The sequence below is a fragment of the Schistocerca cancellata genome, chromosome 1, assembly GCF_023864275.1.
Source record: "Schistocerca cancellata isolate TAMUIC-IGC-003103 chromosome 1, iqSchCanc2.1, whole genome shotgun sequence".
Classification (NCBI taxonomy): Eukaryota; Metazoa; Arthropoda; class Insecta; order Orthoptera; family Acrididae; genus Schistocerca; species Schistocerca cancellata.
In genome coordinates, this window is record NC_064626.1 from 888,103,304 (window position 1) to 888,120,748 (window position 17,445).

Sequence of the window (17,445 nt, forward strand, 5' to 3'; positions counted from 1 at the left end):
GGCACACAGTTTTAATCTGCCAGGAAGTTACATATCAGCGCACACTCTTCTGCAGAGTGAAAATCTCATTCTAGTTGCAAAGTTGTGTTTCATAGTTATTTACTTTCACTGTTCATAACTGCCCCCACTCCCTTATTACACAGTTATATGGCCAGTTCACTATTGTTAAATGTTGATAAGCCTCATTAATAGGTTGCAGGCAAACATCAGCGTATTGTTACAGTAGTTTGCTGTTGAACATCTATGAGCAGTAAAAACTTAACCACACAGTTCACAGTTCTTGCAGAATAATAAGGTACATGTGGCACTATTTCTCAAAAAATTGAACAGACATCATCATTACTTGATCTAACACATGGCCTATTTTTTGTTACACTTAACTCCACTGATGTATTGTTGTTACTTGAAACGGTACATAATTCCGTTCTGAAAAGCGGCCATGGACTGATTGGCTTGGGACCAAAAATCAGGCCTTTATATATCCTCGCAATAATAGGCACTGAAACTATACATTGTTCAGTGTTTAAGTTACAGAAATTACAATTAAAACATAACTGATGCAGTTAACTGAATACATCAAAAAATTCCTTCTTTTTAACAGTTCATTCTATCACAAAGATTTGGCCCAGTTATTTGTTTAAATAATGAAGTTAACAGATATAGTTATACAAACAATACTTTCGACAAACCTGGTAATTATTTTGGAATTAATTAAGGGCTAGCTTTGCTGATATGTTTTCGAATAGAGCCAAATAAATACTTAAAGAATCCTAGTAGTCCTGCATCAACAATAGAATCTGAGTCACAAAACAATTACTGATTTCACCTTATAACAACAACAAAAAACTAAACACAAAATTAGACTTGGTGCTATATTCCTTAAGATTGAGGGCCAACCTTTCTCTTTTATGGACATGCAAGTTATACTTATGTGTGTTAATGGTAATTAGGCAAAAATGGAAATAAAGTGAATTTAAGAAAGCAGATGGCCAAACAAGGAAGGAAGTAAACAGATCCCAGCTTGCTTCATCGCAAGTGGCAGAATACCACTGGAGTCAAGTGGTTTTTAGTAGTGCACTGAAAGAAGAATTCTGGGCACTTTTAATTTAGATTTTGAGGTAGATACTTTTATACTTCTGCTTGAAGAAGGCAGACATGTCTGTGGTAATGAGTGGTATTTAATTGTGTAGGTTATTGATTACTACAATACTCTTTAACTTTTTCTTATTGCATTATGGAATTGAGAATAGACAGAGTACGAGTTTCTACTCATTGTCTCACATATGGTAATTAGTAAATCATTACGTTGAACTCTGAACTACTTTGAGCTTGTGAATATTTTATGTATTGTGATCACGAAATGGACTTAGTTTTTGCATATATTGAATGACTATTTAGCTTTGGGACTCTGCTTCAGTCCTCATAATGTTCTCAGTGCAACATTACTCCATTTTTAAAATTGTTTTCTGTCTGTATTTTAATTGAATATCATAGGACCACGTCTTGTTGAGTTAGATATACTTTCAGGAATAAACTGTGTTCATCATAATTCTGTCATCTATGTCAATTACAGACATTAGTGTAGAATCCTTTTCATTAAATTTTTCATTTATCTTTTATTTTATATTTCTGTGTATTTTTTTAATTCACAGTTTTCACCAGTGCATAGGCTGACTGGAAGATCTCAGCTTCAGGTTATTGTTTGCAGCGAATTAGGTGCTCGGCATGAAAGCAGATGTGCGCGACTCGACCCTGTGCCTGCATCGAGCTATTCCTTTTAAACAGAGCCATGCATAGCCCAATTACCTAAGGTAAAGGTGCATCTGGTTTGCTCATGTGGGACACCATTTAGAGAGCAACTACTCAGCAGAATACCGTTAGGTAAAGTTGCACTGTTGACGAAGAAGTTCAGAGATCAGATTAATGGAATATATAGTGTCTTAAAAGGATGTTATAATATGGAATTCAACAAAAATAAAACAAGGGCAATTGAACGTAATTGAATTAAAGTGGATGTTGGTTGGTTTGGGGTATAAAGGGATCAAACTAAAGGGTCTGCAGTCCCTTTTTCCTCAAGCAGACAAGTGTCAAGGTAAAACAATTAAAACCAAAGTAATTGGGAGGAAGTAAAAGGGGTGAAACTAACAGGGAACCACACTGAAAGAGAAAATGAAAGCAGCAAACCAAAAGGGGAAATGTACACTAAAAGGAAAGGTAGAGGAAGGTAATAAAATCATACAGCACAGGGCTTAACAACTGGCCGGTTTTCAGCACGAGTACTCGCATCTGCTCAGGCACGTGCTCGCGAGCAGGTGCAAGGTCACAGAGTAGGGAGGGAGGGGAAATGCGTGCGCACGTTTGAATAGGGCTGCAGCGTGCCTATTGAATTCGCGCCGACTGTGTAACGTCTAAAGTACTACGATCAGCTCTAACAGTCACTTCGCTGGTTAAGAATCGTGTCAAGTCACCGTTGTGTAACCCCAACCATGCTTTCGCAGTTCAACCCCCATTAGGAGGAATTGTATCTGTTTACAGAAAAAGATGGTGTTGCAAAATGCTTAGTATGTCACAAAACGCTGAATTCTTTAAGGAAATTTAATTTGCAGCAACATTATATGTCGTACCACACGAAAGACTATGGAAGTGGAAAATGTGATGGACCAGATCGTGCACAGGAAGTTATTAAACTTAAAAGGAAGCTATCCGAAGAAGATTTGGACGACGAAGAAAAATCAACTGAGGCAGCTCTCAGAGTGAGTTACAAAATTGCTTTGCTTTTAGCAAAATCCCTGCACCCCTTCACTGATGGTGATTTAATAAAAGAATGTTTGGTAGTTGCAGCGGAACATTTGTGTCCATCTCAAGTTGAACAGTTTCGGATTGTGCCATTATCTGACATGACCATTATGCGTCGCATACAGGACATGGCAGACGACGTCCAGAGCCAGCTTGCAAATATCTGTAAAGATTTTATGGCATATTCTCCAGCTCTGGACGAAAGTGTTGATATCACTGGAACAACGCAGCTTGCCATATTTATTAGAGGTGTTAATAGAGATCTTCAGGTGAGAGAGGAGCTCCTCGATGTAGTAGCCATGAAGAACACCACGACCGGAGATGATATTTTAAGTAGTGTTGAAGAAAGTGTTAAAAATATGGGATTGTCATGGAATTCTTTAGTTTCAATGTCTACAGACGGTGCACCAGTGATGACAGGGGAAAAAATCAGATTTCGTTGCGCTGTTGAAGGAGAAAATGCAAAAACTGACCGTGCCGATTGAAATAAGGGGCGTTCACTGTGTGATCCACCAGAAAAACTTATGTGCAAAGAGTATCACTCTAAAAAATGTGATGAGTGTTGTTGTTCATACAACCAGTTACATAAGGAAGCATGGGCTACAACACAGGCAATAGATATCACTGGAACAACGCAGCTTGCCATATTTATTAGAGGTGTTAATAGAGATCTTCAGGTGAGAGAAGAGCTCCTCGATGTAGTAGCCATGAAGAACACCACAACCGGAGATTATATTTTAAGTAGTGTTGAAGAAAGTGTTAAAAATATGGGATTGTCGTGGAATTATTTAGTTTCAGTGTCTACAGAAGGTGCACCAGCGATGACAGGGAAAAAATCAGGTTTCGTTGCGCTGTTGAGGATGTAGAAAGCCAGTATGGTAGCCTGCCTTATTACAGCGAGGTCCGCTGGCTTAGGCGTGGCGAATTATTAAATCGATTTTTTTGCCTATTAGATGAGATAAATATGTTCATGGAAATAAATAACATGTGTGTTCCTGAATTGAAAGAGCCTTCATGGAAATGTGATTTCGCATTCTTAGCAGATTTAACTAGCCATCTGAATGCTTTGAACATTTCACTACAAGGTAAAGATCTGCTAATTACTCATTTCATAGATCGAAAGCGAGCTTTTAAAATGAAATTGACACTTTGGGTGAGTCAGCTGGAAACAGGAAATCTAGCTCATTTTCCTAAATTATCATCCATGCAATATGTTCACAAAGACTGTGAACATTATTCACATAGTTTAGTTGCCCTTAACCAAGAATTTGATCAACGCTTTCAAGATCTGACAGCACTAGACAGTGATTTTGATCTGTTCTCCTCTCCATATTCAGCGAATATTGAAGAGATTCGTCCTGAGCTGCAACTAGAAATTATTGACCTGCAGTGTGACAGAGAATACAGAGACAAATTTCAGAACAAGAAAAACATTTTGGAATTCTACAGACACTTCCCTCAGGGTAGATTTCCTCGTTTGCACAAACTGACTGCTACAATAATATCAATGTTCGGTTCCACGTATGTTTGTGAACAACTGTTCCCTGCAATGGAATGTAACAAAACACACCTGAGAAACGCATTGTCTCACGCTGCACCTACAATGCACAAGAACAATTACTCCGAACATAGACGCAATTGTAAAGGGCCCAAGTACAAGATAACCGAGAATCCCACACTTCAGTGACACCTTTTATTGTGTAACAGTTCACAAATTAATATGAATGTAGAGACATACACTAAGCTAATAAAATTATGTGGCATGTGTACATTCTCCTTTATTTGTTTCATTTGTCGCAGTAATAATTCGTGAGTGATATCCCTGCAGGTGGCCGTGGATTTACATTGACTGGCGGCAGCTGTTGTGTGCCCCACGTGACTCTCCCCACTCTCCTCTCTGGTCCAGTAGTGGGGGTGACGTGCTCGCGCTGCTCCGTGCTCGCGCCTTGCTGCTCACCGCTTGCTCCATGAGCACGTATGTTGTGAAGCCCTGATATAGCAGATGGTGTTAGCTGGCGGACCACAAGGATAAAAATGGATGAGCCAGCCACTCTGCAACATATTAAAATCGCCAGCCTAAAAGACAAGGCGAAAAGAACACAATAGGGAAAAGATGAATAACAAGTCAACTAAGATGCAAGCTAGAGTGGCGAAGCGGTAAAAGAGAGGAGGGTGGTGGAGGCCTAGGAGAGAATGCCAGATGCCCAATCTTAGATGGTATGATAAACCCCCCCCCCCCCTCCCCCGTCATGAATAAAACATAAAACTAAATTGGCCGTTGAGGCATTGTTAACCATGGGAGTCACAGCAACACCGAGGTGGGTCTTTCCGACGGAGGAGGCAATGCTGAACCATACACCAGGCTCCCTTAGTCAATACAGAACTGTACGAGGGCTTTGTATAGCTGCAGCAGTGTAGGATGATCAGCACCCCAGTCGGTGTGGCTCAAGCAGTGAATAATATTAAGATGCCACCAGCACTTGTCCTTAAGCTGATGAAGATGTGGAAGCCAAGTTAAGCAGGCATCAAATACCAGTCCCAAAAAGTGGTAAGTCCCCACTACATGTAGTAGTTGGTCATCGAAGTAAAGTTCTGGATGGGGTGGACAGTACAATGACGACAGAAGTGCATGACACAAGTCTTGGTGGCTGAAAACTGAAAGCCATGAGTGAGAGCTCACAACTGTGCCTTCCATATAACTCCCTGCAGCCGGTGTTTCAGCCACAACAATGGAGGAGGAGCAGAAAAAAATAAATCATCAGCATATAGGAGGGGAGATACTGACGACCCTACTGCTAATACCAAGACCATTGATGCCAATTAAAAAGAATGGGACACTCAGGACAGAGCCCTGCAGGGCCCCATTGTCTTATATACGGGGTGCATTGTGGGAAGCACTGACGCGAAGACTGAAAGTGCAGAGCGACAAAAAGCTCTGAATAAAAACCGGAGTGGGCCCCAGAGACCCCACTCATGCAGAGTAGCGAGAATGTGGTGTCACCAAGTGGTATCGTAGGCCTTTGTCAGGTCAAAAAAGATGGTAATAAGGTGTTGTTGCAAGGAAAAGGCTGATCGAATTGCAGACTCCAGGTACACCAGGTTTTTGATGGTGTAGTGTCCTTGGCGAAAAACGCCCTGGGCCGGAGTCAGAAGGCCCCAGTATTCGAGGAGCCAACACAACCGCCAGCTCACCATATGTTCGAGCAGCTTGCACAGAACATTGGTGAAGCTGATAGGACGATAGGTATCAACATCTAGTGGGTTCTTACCAGGCTTTAGCACTGGGATGATGCTACTTTCCTGCCATTGCGACAGGAATTCACCATCACTCCAGATGTGATTGAAGACGGCAAGTAGGTGGCACTGGGAATCTGCTGACAGATGTTTCAGCATTTGCTAACGGATGTGGTCTGGTGTAGGGGACGTGTCAGTACAGTTGGCAAGGGCACTGAAAAATTCCCACTCACTGAAGGGAGCATTATATGGCTCAGGGTATCATGGAGCAAAAGAGAGGGGTTGTCGTTCCACCCACTGTTTGAGGAGATGAAATGCCAGGCAGTAATTCTCAGATGCAGAGATGTGAGCATAATGCTCGGCAAGACACTCCACTATTACATCTGGACTGGCAAATACAGCTCCATGTGTGGAAATTGCAGGTACACATGCAGGGATCTGATAACCGTAAAGTCATGAGAGCTTGGTCCAATCCTGGGAAGGGGAGGTTCATGTTCCAGTGGTGGAGAGATAGCGTTCCCAACACTCCAGCTTCCGTTGTTTGATGAGTAGACGGACTTGGGCATGGAGCTGTTCGAAGGCAATGAGATTTTCCAGGGATGGGTGGCACTTGTGATGTTGGAGAGCCCGCCTACACTCTCTAATGGCTGCAGCGATTCCCGACAACCACCAAGGTACTGACTTCCACTGGGGGCAACCGGAGGAACAAAGGATTGCCGATTTAGTTGCGGCAATAATGACAGTGGTGATGGTGTGGATAACCTCATTGGTCGTGGCATGCAACGGAGATTCAACAATGTTAGTGTAGGTGAAAGTGTCTCAGTCAGCCTTGGGAAGAGCCTGTCTGGGTAAGTGTTGAGATGACGGATGCTGTGGGTAGGGACAGGGAGAATGGAAACTGGTCACTACCACAAAAGTCGTCATGAGCTCTCCAGTGGATAGACGGGAGAAGGCCAAACCAAGAGATCAATGGCCGAGTATGTACCATGTGCCACACTGAAATGCGTGGGGGCACATGTATTTAGGAAGCAAAGGTTGAGTTGAGTAAGTAGGATTTCGACATCTTTACCATGGCCAATAACCTTGGTTTCACACCCCACAAAGGGTTATGGCCGTTATAATCACCCAGAAGTAGAAGAGGTGGGGAGAGTTGCGAAATGAGTGCAGCCAATATGTGTTACGGTGCGTCACCATCTGGAGGGAGGTAGATGTTACAGATGGTAATTTCCTGGGTTGTCCTCACCCTGACAGCCACAGCCTCTAAAGGTGTTTGAAGGGGCACCGGTTCGCTACAGACAGAGACAAGGACAAAGATACAAACTCCACTTGACAGTCTGTCACAGACAATTTTTTGTAATACCCTCGATAGCCATGGAAAGCAGGGGTCTGCATTGTGAGAGACCAGGTTTCCTGAAGGACATTGCAAAAAGCAGGTTTAACGCTTAGTAGTTGTTGTAACTCAGCCAGATGGGAGAAAAACTGCCGCAGTTCAACTGGATGATGACACATTCTGGAATTGGCGAAGGCATGTAGTGACCAAGGAGGCAGGTGGTGATGTTTGAGCCACCGGAGGGTCCTGACTCTTAGCAGATTTCTTCTTGGTTTTCTTGACCTCTCACTTCTCTTTAGGGGCTTGCTGGAAGGACTTCTCCAAAAATGTCCAGAAATATAAAACTGTGCACTTCACAAAATAAAAATATGTATTATCAAAAGACTATGATCTCAGTGAGTGACAGCTGGAATCAAGCAACTCATACAAATACCAGGGTGTCACATTTTTTAGGGATATAAAGTGGAATGGTCACGTAGGCTCAGTTGTGGGTAAAGCAGGCGGTAGACTTTGGATTGCTGGTAGAACACAGGGGAAGTGCTGTCAGTCTACACAGGAGATTGCTTACAAATCACTTGTGTGATGGATTCTAGAATATTGTTCAAGTGTGTGAGACCCATACCAAATAGGATTAACAGGGGATACTGAATGTTTAAAGAGAAGGGTAGCAAATGGTCACAGGCTTGTGACCCATGGGAAAGTGTTATATAGATTCTAATGAAACTGAACTGACAGACTCTTGAAGATAGATGTAAACTATCCTGAGAAACTCTACTAACAAAATTTCAAGAACTGACTTTAAATGGTGTCTCTAGGAATACACTAAACCTCCTGTGTATCGCTCACATAGGGATCGTGAGGACAAGATTAGAATAATTACAGCATGCACACAGGCATTCAAACAGTTCTTCTTTCTATGCTCTGTATGTGAATGGAACAGGAAGAAACCCAAATAACTTTTACTCTGAGATGTACCCTCTGCCTTGCAGTTCAGTGGGGTTTGCAGAGCATAGATGTGGATGTAGATGTCTGTTCAACGAAACCCTGAAAGTTAAAATGACAAGTATATACTGTAATATGTGTGTGTAAATAAGTTATATCTATTATGTGCTTTTTAAGATAAACCAAGAACACCCATTAGGACATCCCCCCTCCAGCAGTAAAAGCACAAACTGCATACTGGTTCTTTCCAAAGGCCTTACCTTGTCTCCACTCTCAAGTTTAGCCCTGTTAATCTTGTTAAAAACCATCTCGCCTTCTCCTTTTCACTGTTAACTCTACCAATCAGAGTTGATACAAAACCAATATTGAACTCTGCCTTACGCAGTTTACTCCTCCATGTAACAGTGATCCACCCCCACTGCACCCAAACTGTCCCTTGTTAAATTTCTAGAATTTCCTAACCTCAAACTTTGACTCACCATCATTCCCCAAATCCCTCAGCAGAAAACCAACCTCTCGTCCACAGAAAGACCCACAATCCATGACAAAAAACTGATCCTGACCTTATAATCCTAGATACCAACAAAGGCTCCACTACTTTGGTTATGAGGTGCAGGGATTACGTTGGCAGAAGGACTCTGCCAGCTACTATCTCTGCCACAGTGAACCCATGCCAGAAATCTAGGAGGATCTCCAGTCTCTCCTCATATCTCTAGATCCATCTGTCCCTGGAGCTGTCGCCCTCCTCATCCCCATCATCCCCTAGTCCTTCCTCCTACATGCTTCCTAAAGTACATAAACTCCACCAGTGTGGCTAGCTACTGTATTCCACACAGAGAATCTTTGGCCTTGTGGACAAACATCTTCATTCTATTACCTGTAAACTAACCTCCTACATACACTGACAAAAAAAAAAAAAAAGCACCACCAAGAAGAAGTTGCACAACTGTAAACAAAAGTTGGTAGGTGTGTTTCTAGATCTAAAAGATTACACCTGTTCAAAGTTTGTGTCAGTCACATAAGAGTGGCGCTAGTAGCGCCACTATGAGAATGCAAATCAGGTTTGCTTCCGATACACACTGCAACGGTTGTGAGTTTCCTTTGAGATTGGACGTGGTGAGTTGATGCTAGTTAAGAATGCCTTTCAGGAGACAAAGACACCATTATCAGTACCTCACTGAGTTTAAACAAGGTTATGTAATAGGGCTATGGGAAGCTGGATGTTCCTTCTGTGATAATGCAGAAAGACTTAGCATGAATTTAACCACTGTACTTGATTGTTGGCAGCAGTGGTCATGAGAATGTGCGCTCACAAGAAGACTGACTCCAGATGGCCACGTGGCCCTACCGAGAGGGAAAACCATAGTGTTTGGTGTATGGATCTGCCACATGATACTGCATCTGCAGCAGTGATTTGAGCAGATGGCATAACAGTGACACAATGACCAATTACAAATCGGTTACGTCAAGGATAGCCCCAAGCCAGACACCATGTAGCATGCGTTCCACTGACCCCAAACCACCACCATTTGTGACTTCAGTGGTGTCAAGTGAGAGCTCATTGGAGGGAAGGGTGGATGTCTGTTGTGTTTTCTGGTGAAAGCTGGTTTTGCCTCGGTGCCAGTGATGGCCGTGTGTTGGTTAGGAGGACACCACTTGAGGGCCTACAAAAAACCTGCCTGCAGGCTAGACACGCTGCAGCTACTCCCGGAGTTATGGTCTAGGATGTGATTTCATATGACAGCAGGAGCACTCTTATGGTTATCCTACGCACCCTGACTGTTATCGGTTGTCAGTATGGTGATTTGACCTGTTTTGCTGACATTCATGACAGCATTCCTGGGGGGTGTTTCCCAACGGGACAGATTCTCTGAGAGCCCTTCACTCTCTTCAGTGCTTATCCCCAGCAGTTAAAGTAGTCCAGAATATCCAGGATGCCCTCCTCCAATTACAGTGGCAGACAATAAGCTCCATCTAGTAAAGTCTGTAATGTGGCCGTGGCATAACTTCTTCCAGCCACATCAACAGGACGAGGTCCTCCTTACTCTTTTTTGCATAGGCCTCAGCCCTAAGACACGTGGCTTCTTTCTGCAGCAAGAGGACACTCCAATATATGGTGCTTGTGGTGTACAGATTACTGCCCCACATTTTATTAGACACTTTTATTTTCTGAGTATCGTATTTACTCAAATCTAAGCCGCACTTTTTTTCTGGTTTTTGTAATCCAAAAAACCGCCTGCGGCCTAGAATTGAGAGCAAAGTAAGTGGAAGTTCTGAAAAATGTTGGTAGGTGCCGCCACAACTAACTTCTGCCGTCGAATATATGTAACGCTACACAGGTATGCTTTGCAGGCACAAAGATAAATACTGGTGCCAGAATCTCTGCGTCAGTAAATAAATTTAAAAAAAGGTGGAAGACGAGCTTTTTTCTACACCCCGAGACTGGCTAGACTGTTTGGGATGTTTGTCAATATGGCCAACTCTACGTTCTGAATTTTTTCCTACCTGTGACAAGTGATGGTTGCTAATAGAAACTTTTATGAATTGTGAATCACATGCAGTATTCTCTTCACCATAAGAATAATTCGAATGTAAACATTTTGCCATGTATTCTTTCGTGTTTGCTGCTATCTCATTTAAGTCCTGTATGCCTAATAAACTACGAAACTAGAGTGAGACAACAGCAAACGCGAAAGAATATACATATCATGTCATGTTTATATTCGTATTATTCTTTTGCCAAATAGTGATACAGTCAGAAATGAAGCACGGCAACTGACTAGATTTTTAAATCTAAGATGACTCTAATTTCTATGCAGAATGTAATGTACTAAAGAGGCGTCTGCAAAGATTTTCAAACGGAGAAAAATTTTCACTAAACTCTCGTTCACATCTTCTATCATACGCAGTCTATTATTTGGTTCTCGTTTATAATTATCAAAGAAAGCAGCAGTGTAAGTAACAACAAATAGCAGTCTCTTGCTGTTGTTTTGCTAATGAGACAATTCCACTCTTTTTTTGTTGTAAGCGGCGGTAGCGCGCACAGAAGCAAGTGATGCCGCGAGCGGCGACAGGCCGTAAACACTCGTTATCAGACTGCAACAAAAAATGCATAACACAGTACAATAATGCATTTTCAGCTTAGAGTGACGTAAACACCTATAACAAAGAGAACAGCACTTATCAGATCAAAGAAAAATAAGCAATCAATTCAAACCAGACGAAGCATGTGAAAAAGGAAGGGTAACTGTATAAATGCGGACGGAGCACCTGACGCATAGCAATGGCTACCTGGTAAAGCTTAACTGCTAAGCTTACGACTCGAACCAAACTACTGTAGCTGTATCGTCATTCATTCGACCTAAATTGTGTCTCATATTACAATGGACCAACTTTGTTTTGATTTGGAGGTGCGGTGTAAAACTTTTCTCTCCCCTTGAATTTTGAGTCTCAAATTTCAGGTGCAGCTTAGATTCGGGATTTTTTTTTTTTTTTTTTTTCCTTGGTTTCGAGTCTCATTTTTCATGTGCGGCTTAGATTCGAGTAAATACGGTAACGCTCAGCAGCAGCAGCAGATTTTCCGACAGATCTGTCCTCTACTTTAATTAATGTTCAAATGAATGTTGTGAAAGTTTTAAGTTTTTGTGATTTGTCCAACATGTTTTCAGAAATTTTAGGGAGATGTTTCTGATGTGTTAACAGAGTGACTGGCTCACCCATGTTTTTTGTAAATGGTCAGCCAGTCACATTTCCATGTCCTGTTCTTATAGCTCCTTTGTCATTTTATTTCTGTTTCAGTCACAGGTACGGCGTATTTCACCTTTTCTTTCTAGTCTTAGGATGTGTGAGACAGAGTAATTGTGTGGTCAACTCGAGTGAGGGCAAGAGTATAATTTTATAGGTTTCCTCCTCACTGTGCGACAACGTTTTCTTAATTTTATCCAGATTCATTTCTTTTAATATGTGTAAGGGTGCTGATAACCTCGCCATTGAGTGCCCATAAGCTACACACACACACATGCACATACACACACACAGGATAACCCAACATGCTTTACAGAGTGTCAGTATGTTGTACTGGCCTGCTCGATCACCAGATCTGTCTACAATAGAGCACTTATGGGACGTCATCAGACGACACTTCCAGCAACAACCACAAACAGCATTAACCATCCCTGTATTTACCAACCAGGTGCAACAGCCATGGAACTCCATCCGGCACCTGTACAAGACAATGCTTGCGTGGTTGCGTGCTTGCATTCAGCATCATGGTGGTTACACCAATTATTAGTGTACCACATAATAGCAATTGCTTATTGTATGCTTACATTAACCTGCGATCTTGCAATGTTAATCACTTAAATATGTTACCTAGACAAATATATTCATGAAATTTTATTATTCTACACTAATTATTTTTTGGTGCTGGCAATTTTTTCCATTAGTGTAAAAGAAACCAATCATATCCTGTACCGACTCTCCACAGTTTCTATTCCATAACCACCCAGCACTCTGCTCGTCACAGTCTACACTAATGTCTCCAGTGGCCACTGGAACTGCTTCTATTGAACACTACATTTCCCAATGCCAGACTGACTCCAAGCATACAACCTCCTTCCCGATCACCATAACCAAGTATATCCTCACCACAAATACTTCTCCTTTGAAGGCATCTCCTGCAACAAATTCGTGTTGTAGCAATGGATACCTGCTCCGTATGTGAGGATTTGGAACTGCGTCAGGTCTGTGTCTTTTAGCCGTTCTCCTTGTTCGCTGTTCGTCTTAGTCCCTTCACTGCATGTGTTCCTGTTTTTATGCGTTGGGCGCTGATGACCACGATGTTTAGTGCCCGTAAACCTCCAACACACACACTGGATACCTGCATGGCACTAACCTATGCCAACCTATTCATGGACCATCCAAAATAATCCTTCCTAACCAGTCACACTCTGAAACCCTTCACCTCATTCATTGATGATGTCTTTGTGATCCAAGCCAAGTATGAGGACCCCTATCCACATTCCTCCAGAATCTCAACATTTTCTCCCCCACTTGCCTCACCTGGTCTTCCTCAGTCCAACAGCCGACCTTCCTTGATGTTGACCTCCACCACAAGGATGGCTATATCAGTACTTCCACCCAAATTTAATCTCCACTCCAACATCTGACACCCATTCCACACCAAGTAGTCCCTTCTATACAGCCTAGTCACCTGTGGTCATCGCATCTGTATTTACAGTCAGTCCCTCTCCTAAAATACCAAGGGTATCACTCAGGCCTTCAAAGACTGAAATTACCATTCCCATCTTGTCCAGTCATTTACGTCTCCCACATACCCTTTCTCTGGCCACAAAGCAGTATCTCCCCCCCCCCTTTCCCCCACACCCTCCTCCACTTCTCATGCCTCAGTGCTATGTAGGACTACTTCTTGTCATGCCTTGAAATGAGAAATGTCATTCTCACAAAAAAATGGTTCAGATGGCTCTGAGCTCTATGAGACTTAACATCTGAGGTCATCATTTCCCTAGAACTTAGAACTACTTAAACCTAACTAACCTAAGGACATCACACACATCCATGCCCGAGGCAGGATTCAAACCTGCGACCGTAGCGGCCGCGCAGTTCCAGACTGAAGCGCGTAGAACCGCTTGGCCACTGCGGCCAGCCTGTGTCATCCCCACACTCTCACCCCTTTCACAATGGTATTCTGCCACCAACCCACCTATGCAGTATCCTTTTCCAACCATGCTCTCAATCCCATGCCGCATGGTTCATATCCCTAAATAGACATAGATGAAGAAACCTGTTGTATACATCATCCCTCTATCACCTAGTTCAATCCTGGCACAGGCATCTTGTAGCCCATCAAACGCAGGGCCACCTGTTAAAGGAACTGTTTGATCTATCATCTTAACTCCCATGACTCCGCCGTTTTCTATGTGGGGTGACCACTAACAACCTGTGTGTCTGCCACCACCAAACTGTGGCCAGGAGACAGCTGAACCATCCAGTTGCTCAGCATGCTGCCAGTATAATTTGTGCTATTTCAGTGACTGCTTCACAGAGTGTGCCATCTGGATTCTTCCCAATAACACCAGCTTTTCTGAATTTCACATTTGGAAACTCTGCCTGCAACATATCCTTAAGAGTCCATAAACCCATTACCTCAACCTTTACTAATCCCTTCCCTTCCCTTCCCTTCCCTTCCCTTCCCTTCCCTTCCCTCCATCCTTCCTCCTTTGTTCCTATCACCTCGTCCCCCTCTCCCACAGCACAGCTTCCTGGTGCTGTACCAAGCACCACCACACTATCTTGCCTGTTTGGATTTTTTATTTTTTAATTTAACCTAGATTTGTGTTATTTTCAATGTGAAGTCTGCCTATATGACCTTGATTTAATTTTTATTTTAGGGGTTTATTATTTATGTTTCTTATTTATTTATATTTTCGCCCAAAAGCCGTGGGGAAGGATAATGATTCATGTGCTGGACAAGGATTTGAACCACGATCCCTGCCTTTTCTGGGTAGTATGCTACATCTGAACACTCATTATGGATCAACTCAAAAGCTTCAACTGTCTCAAGTTTCCCTCCCTTGTGTGTTGTTTTTATTTACCCAGCACATTTCGTATATAATTTTCAGCAGTTTCCTTTTTTTATCAGCTGCCTTATTTAGGTTATCATATAAAGTAACATTTTATAGGTTCTGTTTTATGTTGACATCACTTTTAATTTACAGGTAAAATGCAAAGAACTCAAGCATTCATTAAATGCAAGGGTTATGACAGTATCTGCAGCACAGAATACATGGACACACCAGAGAAGGCAGCGGAGGAAAATGCAGAACCTGAAGATGAATCCTGATGGTACAGAAAGAGAAAGTGATGAAATTGTGTCACCTGCAGTTGAAACTTCTTCAGAAATGCCGTTGCATGATACAAAATCAACAACTGAGTCTAACATTGGTGGCACTATGAAACTGTCAGATGAAACAAAAGAGGTATCCCTAGGCAGAGTGGGCGGTTATGTGCAGTCGGAGGCAAAGATGCAGTTTCAGTCTAAGAAAAGAGAAGTGGAAGAGCGCAGTGCAGACCTAGAACCATCTGTTAAGAAAATCAAAACTGAGAAACTATTGGACAATGCAATGGAGAAAGATAAAAATGCAGTAACACAGAGTGACAAAAACGCTGATACATCAAAAGTTTCACCTGTTTTAAATGCTACACTAATTGTGAGGAAAGAAACAGATAAAATTATGATTGAAATGACCTATATTGATGGGAGTAGTGGGAAAGATGGTGTGCATCAAGTATTACAGTACATCAGAAACAACTTGAAGTAATTCGTATCCCCATCATTCATGGGCAACATCCCATCATCTTTTTAATTAAATTGTTCCCATGAATAACATTGTGTTATTTGAACATGTGGAACAGCTATTCTGAAACTTTACATTGCTAATGCCAGACAAGCAATTGTATATATGGACTGTTGTTACCATATAATAAAACTAAAAATATTATCACAGCAATTGTTTCTTTTCATGGACATCAGGGTTGCCACAGCTCTGGAAATCAGGGAATTTCAAACTTGTTAGGGAAATCAGGGAACTTTGAATAAAAAAACACTGGAAAAATCTTGTTTTTTGCCTCAGTAGATGAAATTGTTTGTTTACCGAGATGTCACTCATTGTTGCTAGGTGGGTGCAGTTGAGTGCATGCACCACTTCCCTACTCCCTCGTTCTTACTGCTTCTCCTCTTTCTAACACTCCCCTCAGCTTGCAGTCAGTGCTGCCAACACTTCTTACTGCTAGCCCAGCAGCTGCCGACAAGAGGCAGGGAGGCGTGAAGAGTGGTTTGTTTGGATCTGATTCTCAGAGACTGTTATCGAAGCAGCTGGAACCAGCAGTCATGCATGCATGAGATGTGTCTGAGTGATAGTGTAAATGTTTGTGCTCTCGTTTTCTGACAAAAGCTATGGCCAAAAATGTAATTGTGAGAGTGTGATTGTCTTTTCTGTATGCCTGTTACAGCTCAGCGATCATATTTATGGTGAGATGCTACCTATCCTCACTAGTTTTGATTCTCAGAGTATTCGCACAAGTTATCTGTTGCATCAGTCGATCATCACGGTCTCATTTCACAAACATGGTATCTGTGACACAAGAATAGCTGGCCGCACAAGTTGACTTCCATGACGAGCCAAAATGGCAGGCCATTTCTGTGAGTATCTCTTAACAGATCAGGCCTGCCAATTTGGAGCCCATTGTTTCCTACTAATGTGCAGGCCCTGCTTGTCGGATCTAGTCCCTCACCAGTCTGCCCACAGGCTGGGTCTGTTTGTGTGTGATTTAATGCGGTGGATTTTCGTGGTTTATCCATGGACCCAGGACTGCGGTGCTCCTCGCCAGGCCAGAGGCCATGGGTGATGGATTTCAGGAATTTTGACTGTCTCACTGCAAGTATATTTTACAGTGCGGCATTTTATAGACTTTTATTTATTATAGTACATTTCTGACACTTTGAAAGTAGTTTATATTTTAGAAAGTATGGATGATAAGAAAATTGTGGCAGTCACTGGCAGTTTGTACACTGTGTACTCATGTATTTCTTGAAAGCAAAATCACGCAATAACTCCAAAATAATAAACATAATACAGTGGATAATAATAGAAAATATAAAACATAGTAAAATCAACATTTTACTGGCAGTCACCTACTGTGTTGGTTTACACAACTCTTCACCGCCTTACACACTTCTTTCTAGAGGCCTGCTTTTTCCTGAGGATATTTTTGAAATCAGTGAACGTATTTTAAATTTGTCTTATGACTCCAAGGAAATGTGTATTTTTGTCATTAAATGTGCTTCATTTTATTGAAATAAAATACCATCAGCAATCTTAATGAAAGCAATACACAATTTGGCTTGCTTTCTCCATCTAAAAACAGTTCATTACAAAATATGTTGATATTAGTACTTAAAGTTTTTGCTCATACATTTAGAAATACACAAGTCCTTATTATGTCTTTACTTACTGTTGTGACTCGCTGATCATTCAAAGTGCCGCTGCGCAATTACGCGCATCCTCTACGTGCGGCGCTGTCTGTCAGCCATGCAGCAACTGCGCCACCTAAGCGGCCAGCCG

General features: G+C 42.1%; 1 protein-coding gene across 3 annotated transcripts in view; it reads left to right on the forward strand.

Annotated features, from left to right (window-relative positions):
* Positions 1–17,133, forward strand: part of LOC126190714 (RNA N6-adenosine-methyltransferase mettl16) — a 44,322-nt gene extending 27,189 nt beyond the window's left edge. The window contains exons 6-7 of one of the 3 annotated variants that reach the window (XM_049931209.1): positions 1,653–1,811; positions 15,040–15,176. In XM_049931209.1, coding sequence (XP_049787166.1) covers positions 1,653–1,781 — 129 coding nt within the window. In that variant the 3' untranslated portion in view covers positions 1,782–1,811; positions 15,040–15,176. Of the gene's footprint in view, positions 1–1,652; positions 1,812–15,039 lie in introns of all 3 variants that reach the window. The other 2 variants (XM_049931191.1, XM_049931200.1) reach the window with 2 other exon arrangements.
* The last annotated feature ends 312 nt before the right edge of the window (positions 17,134–17,445 follow it).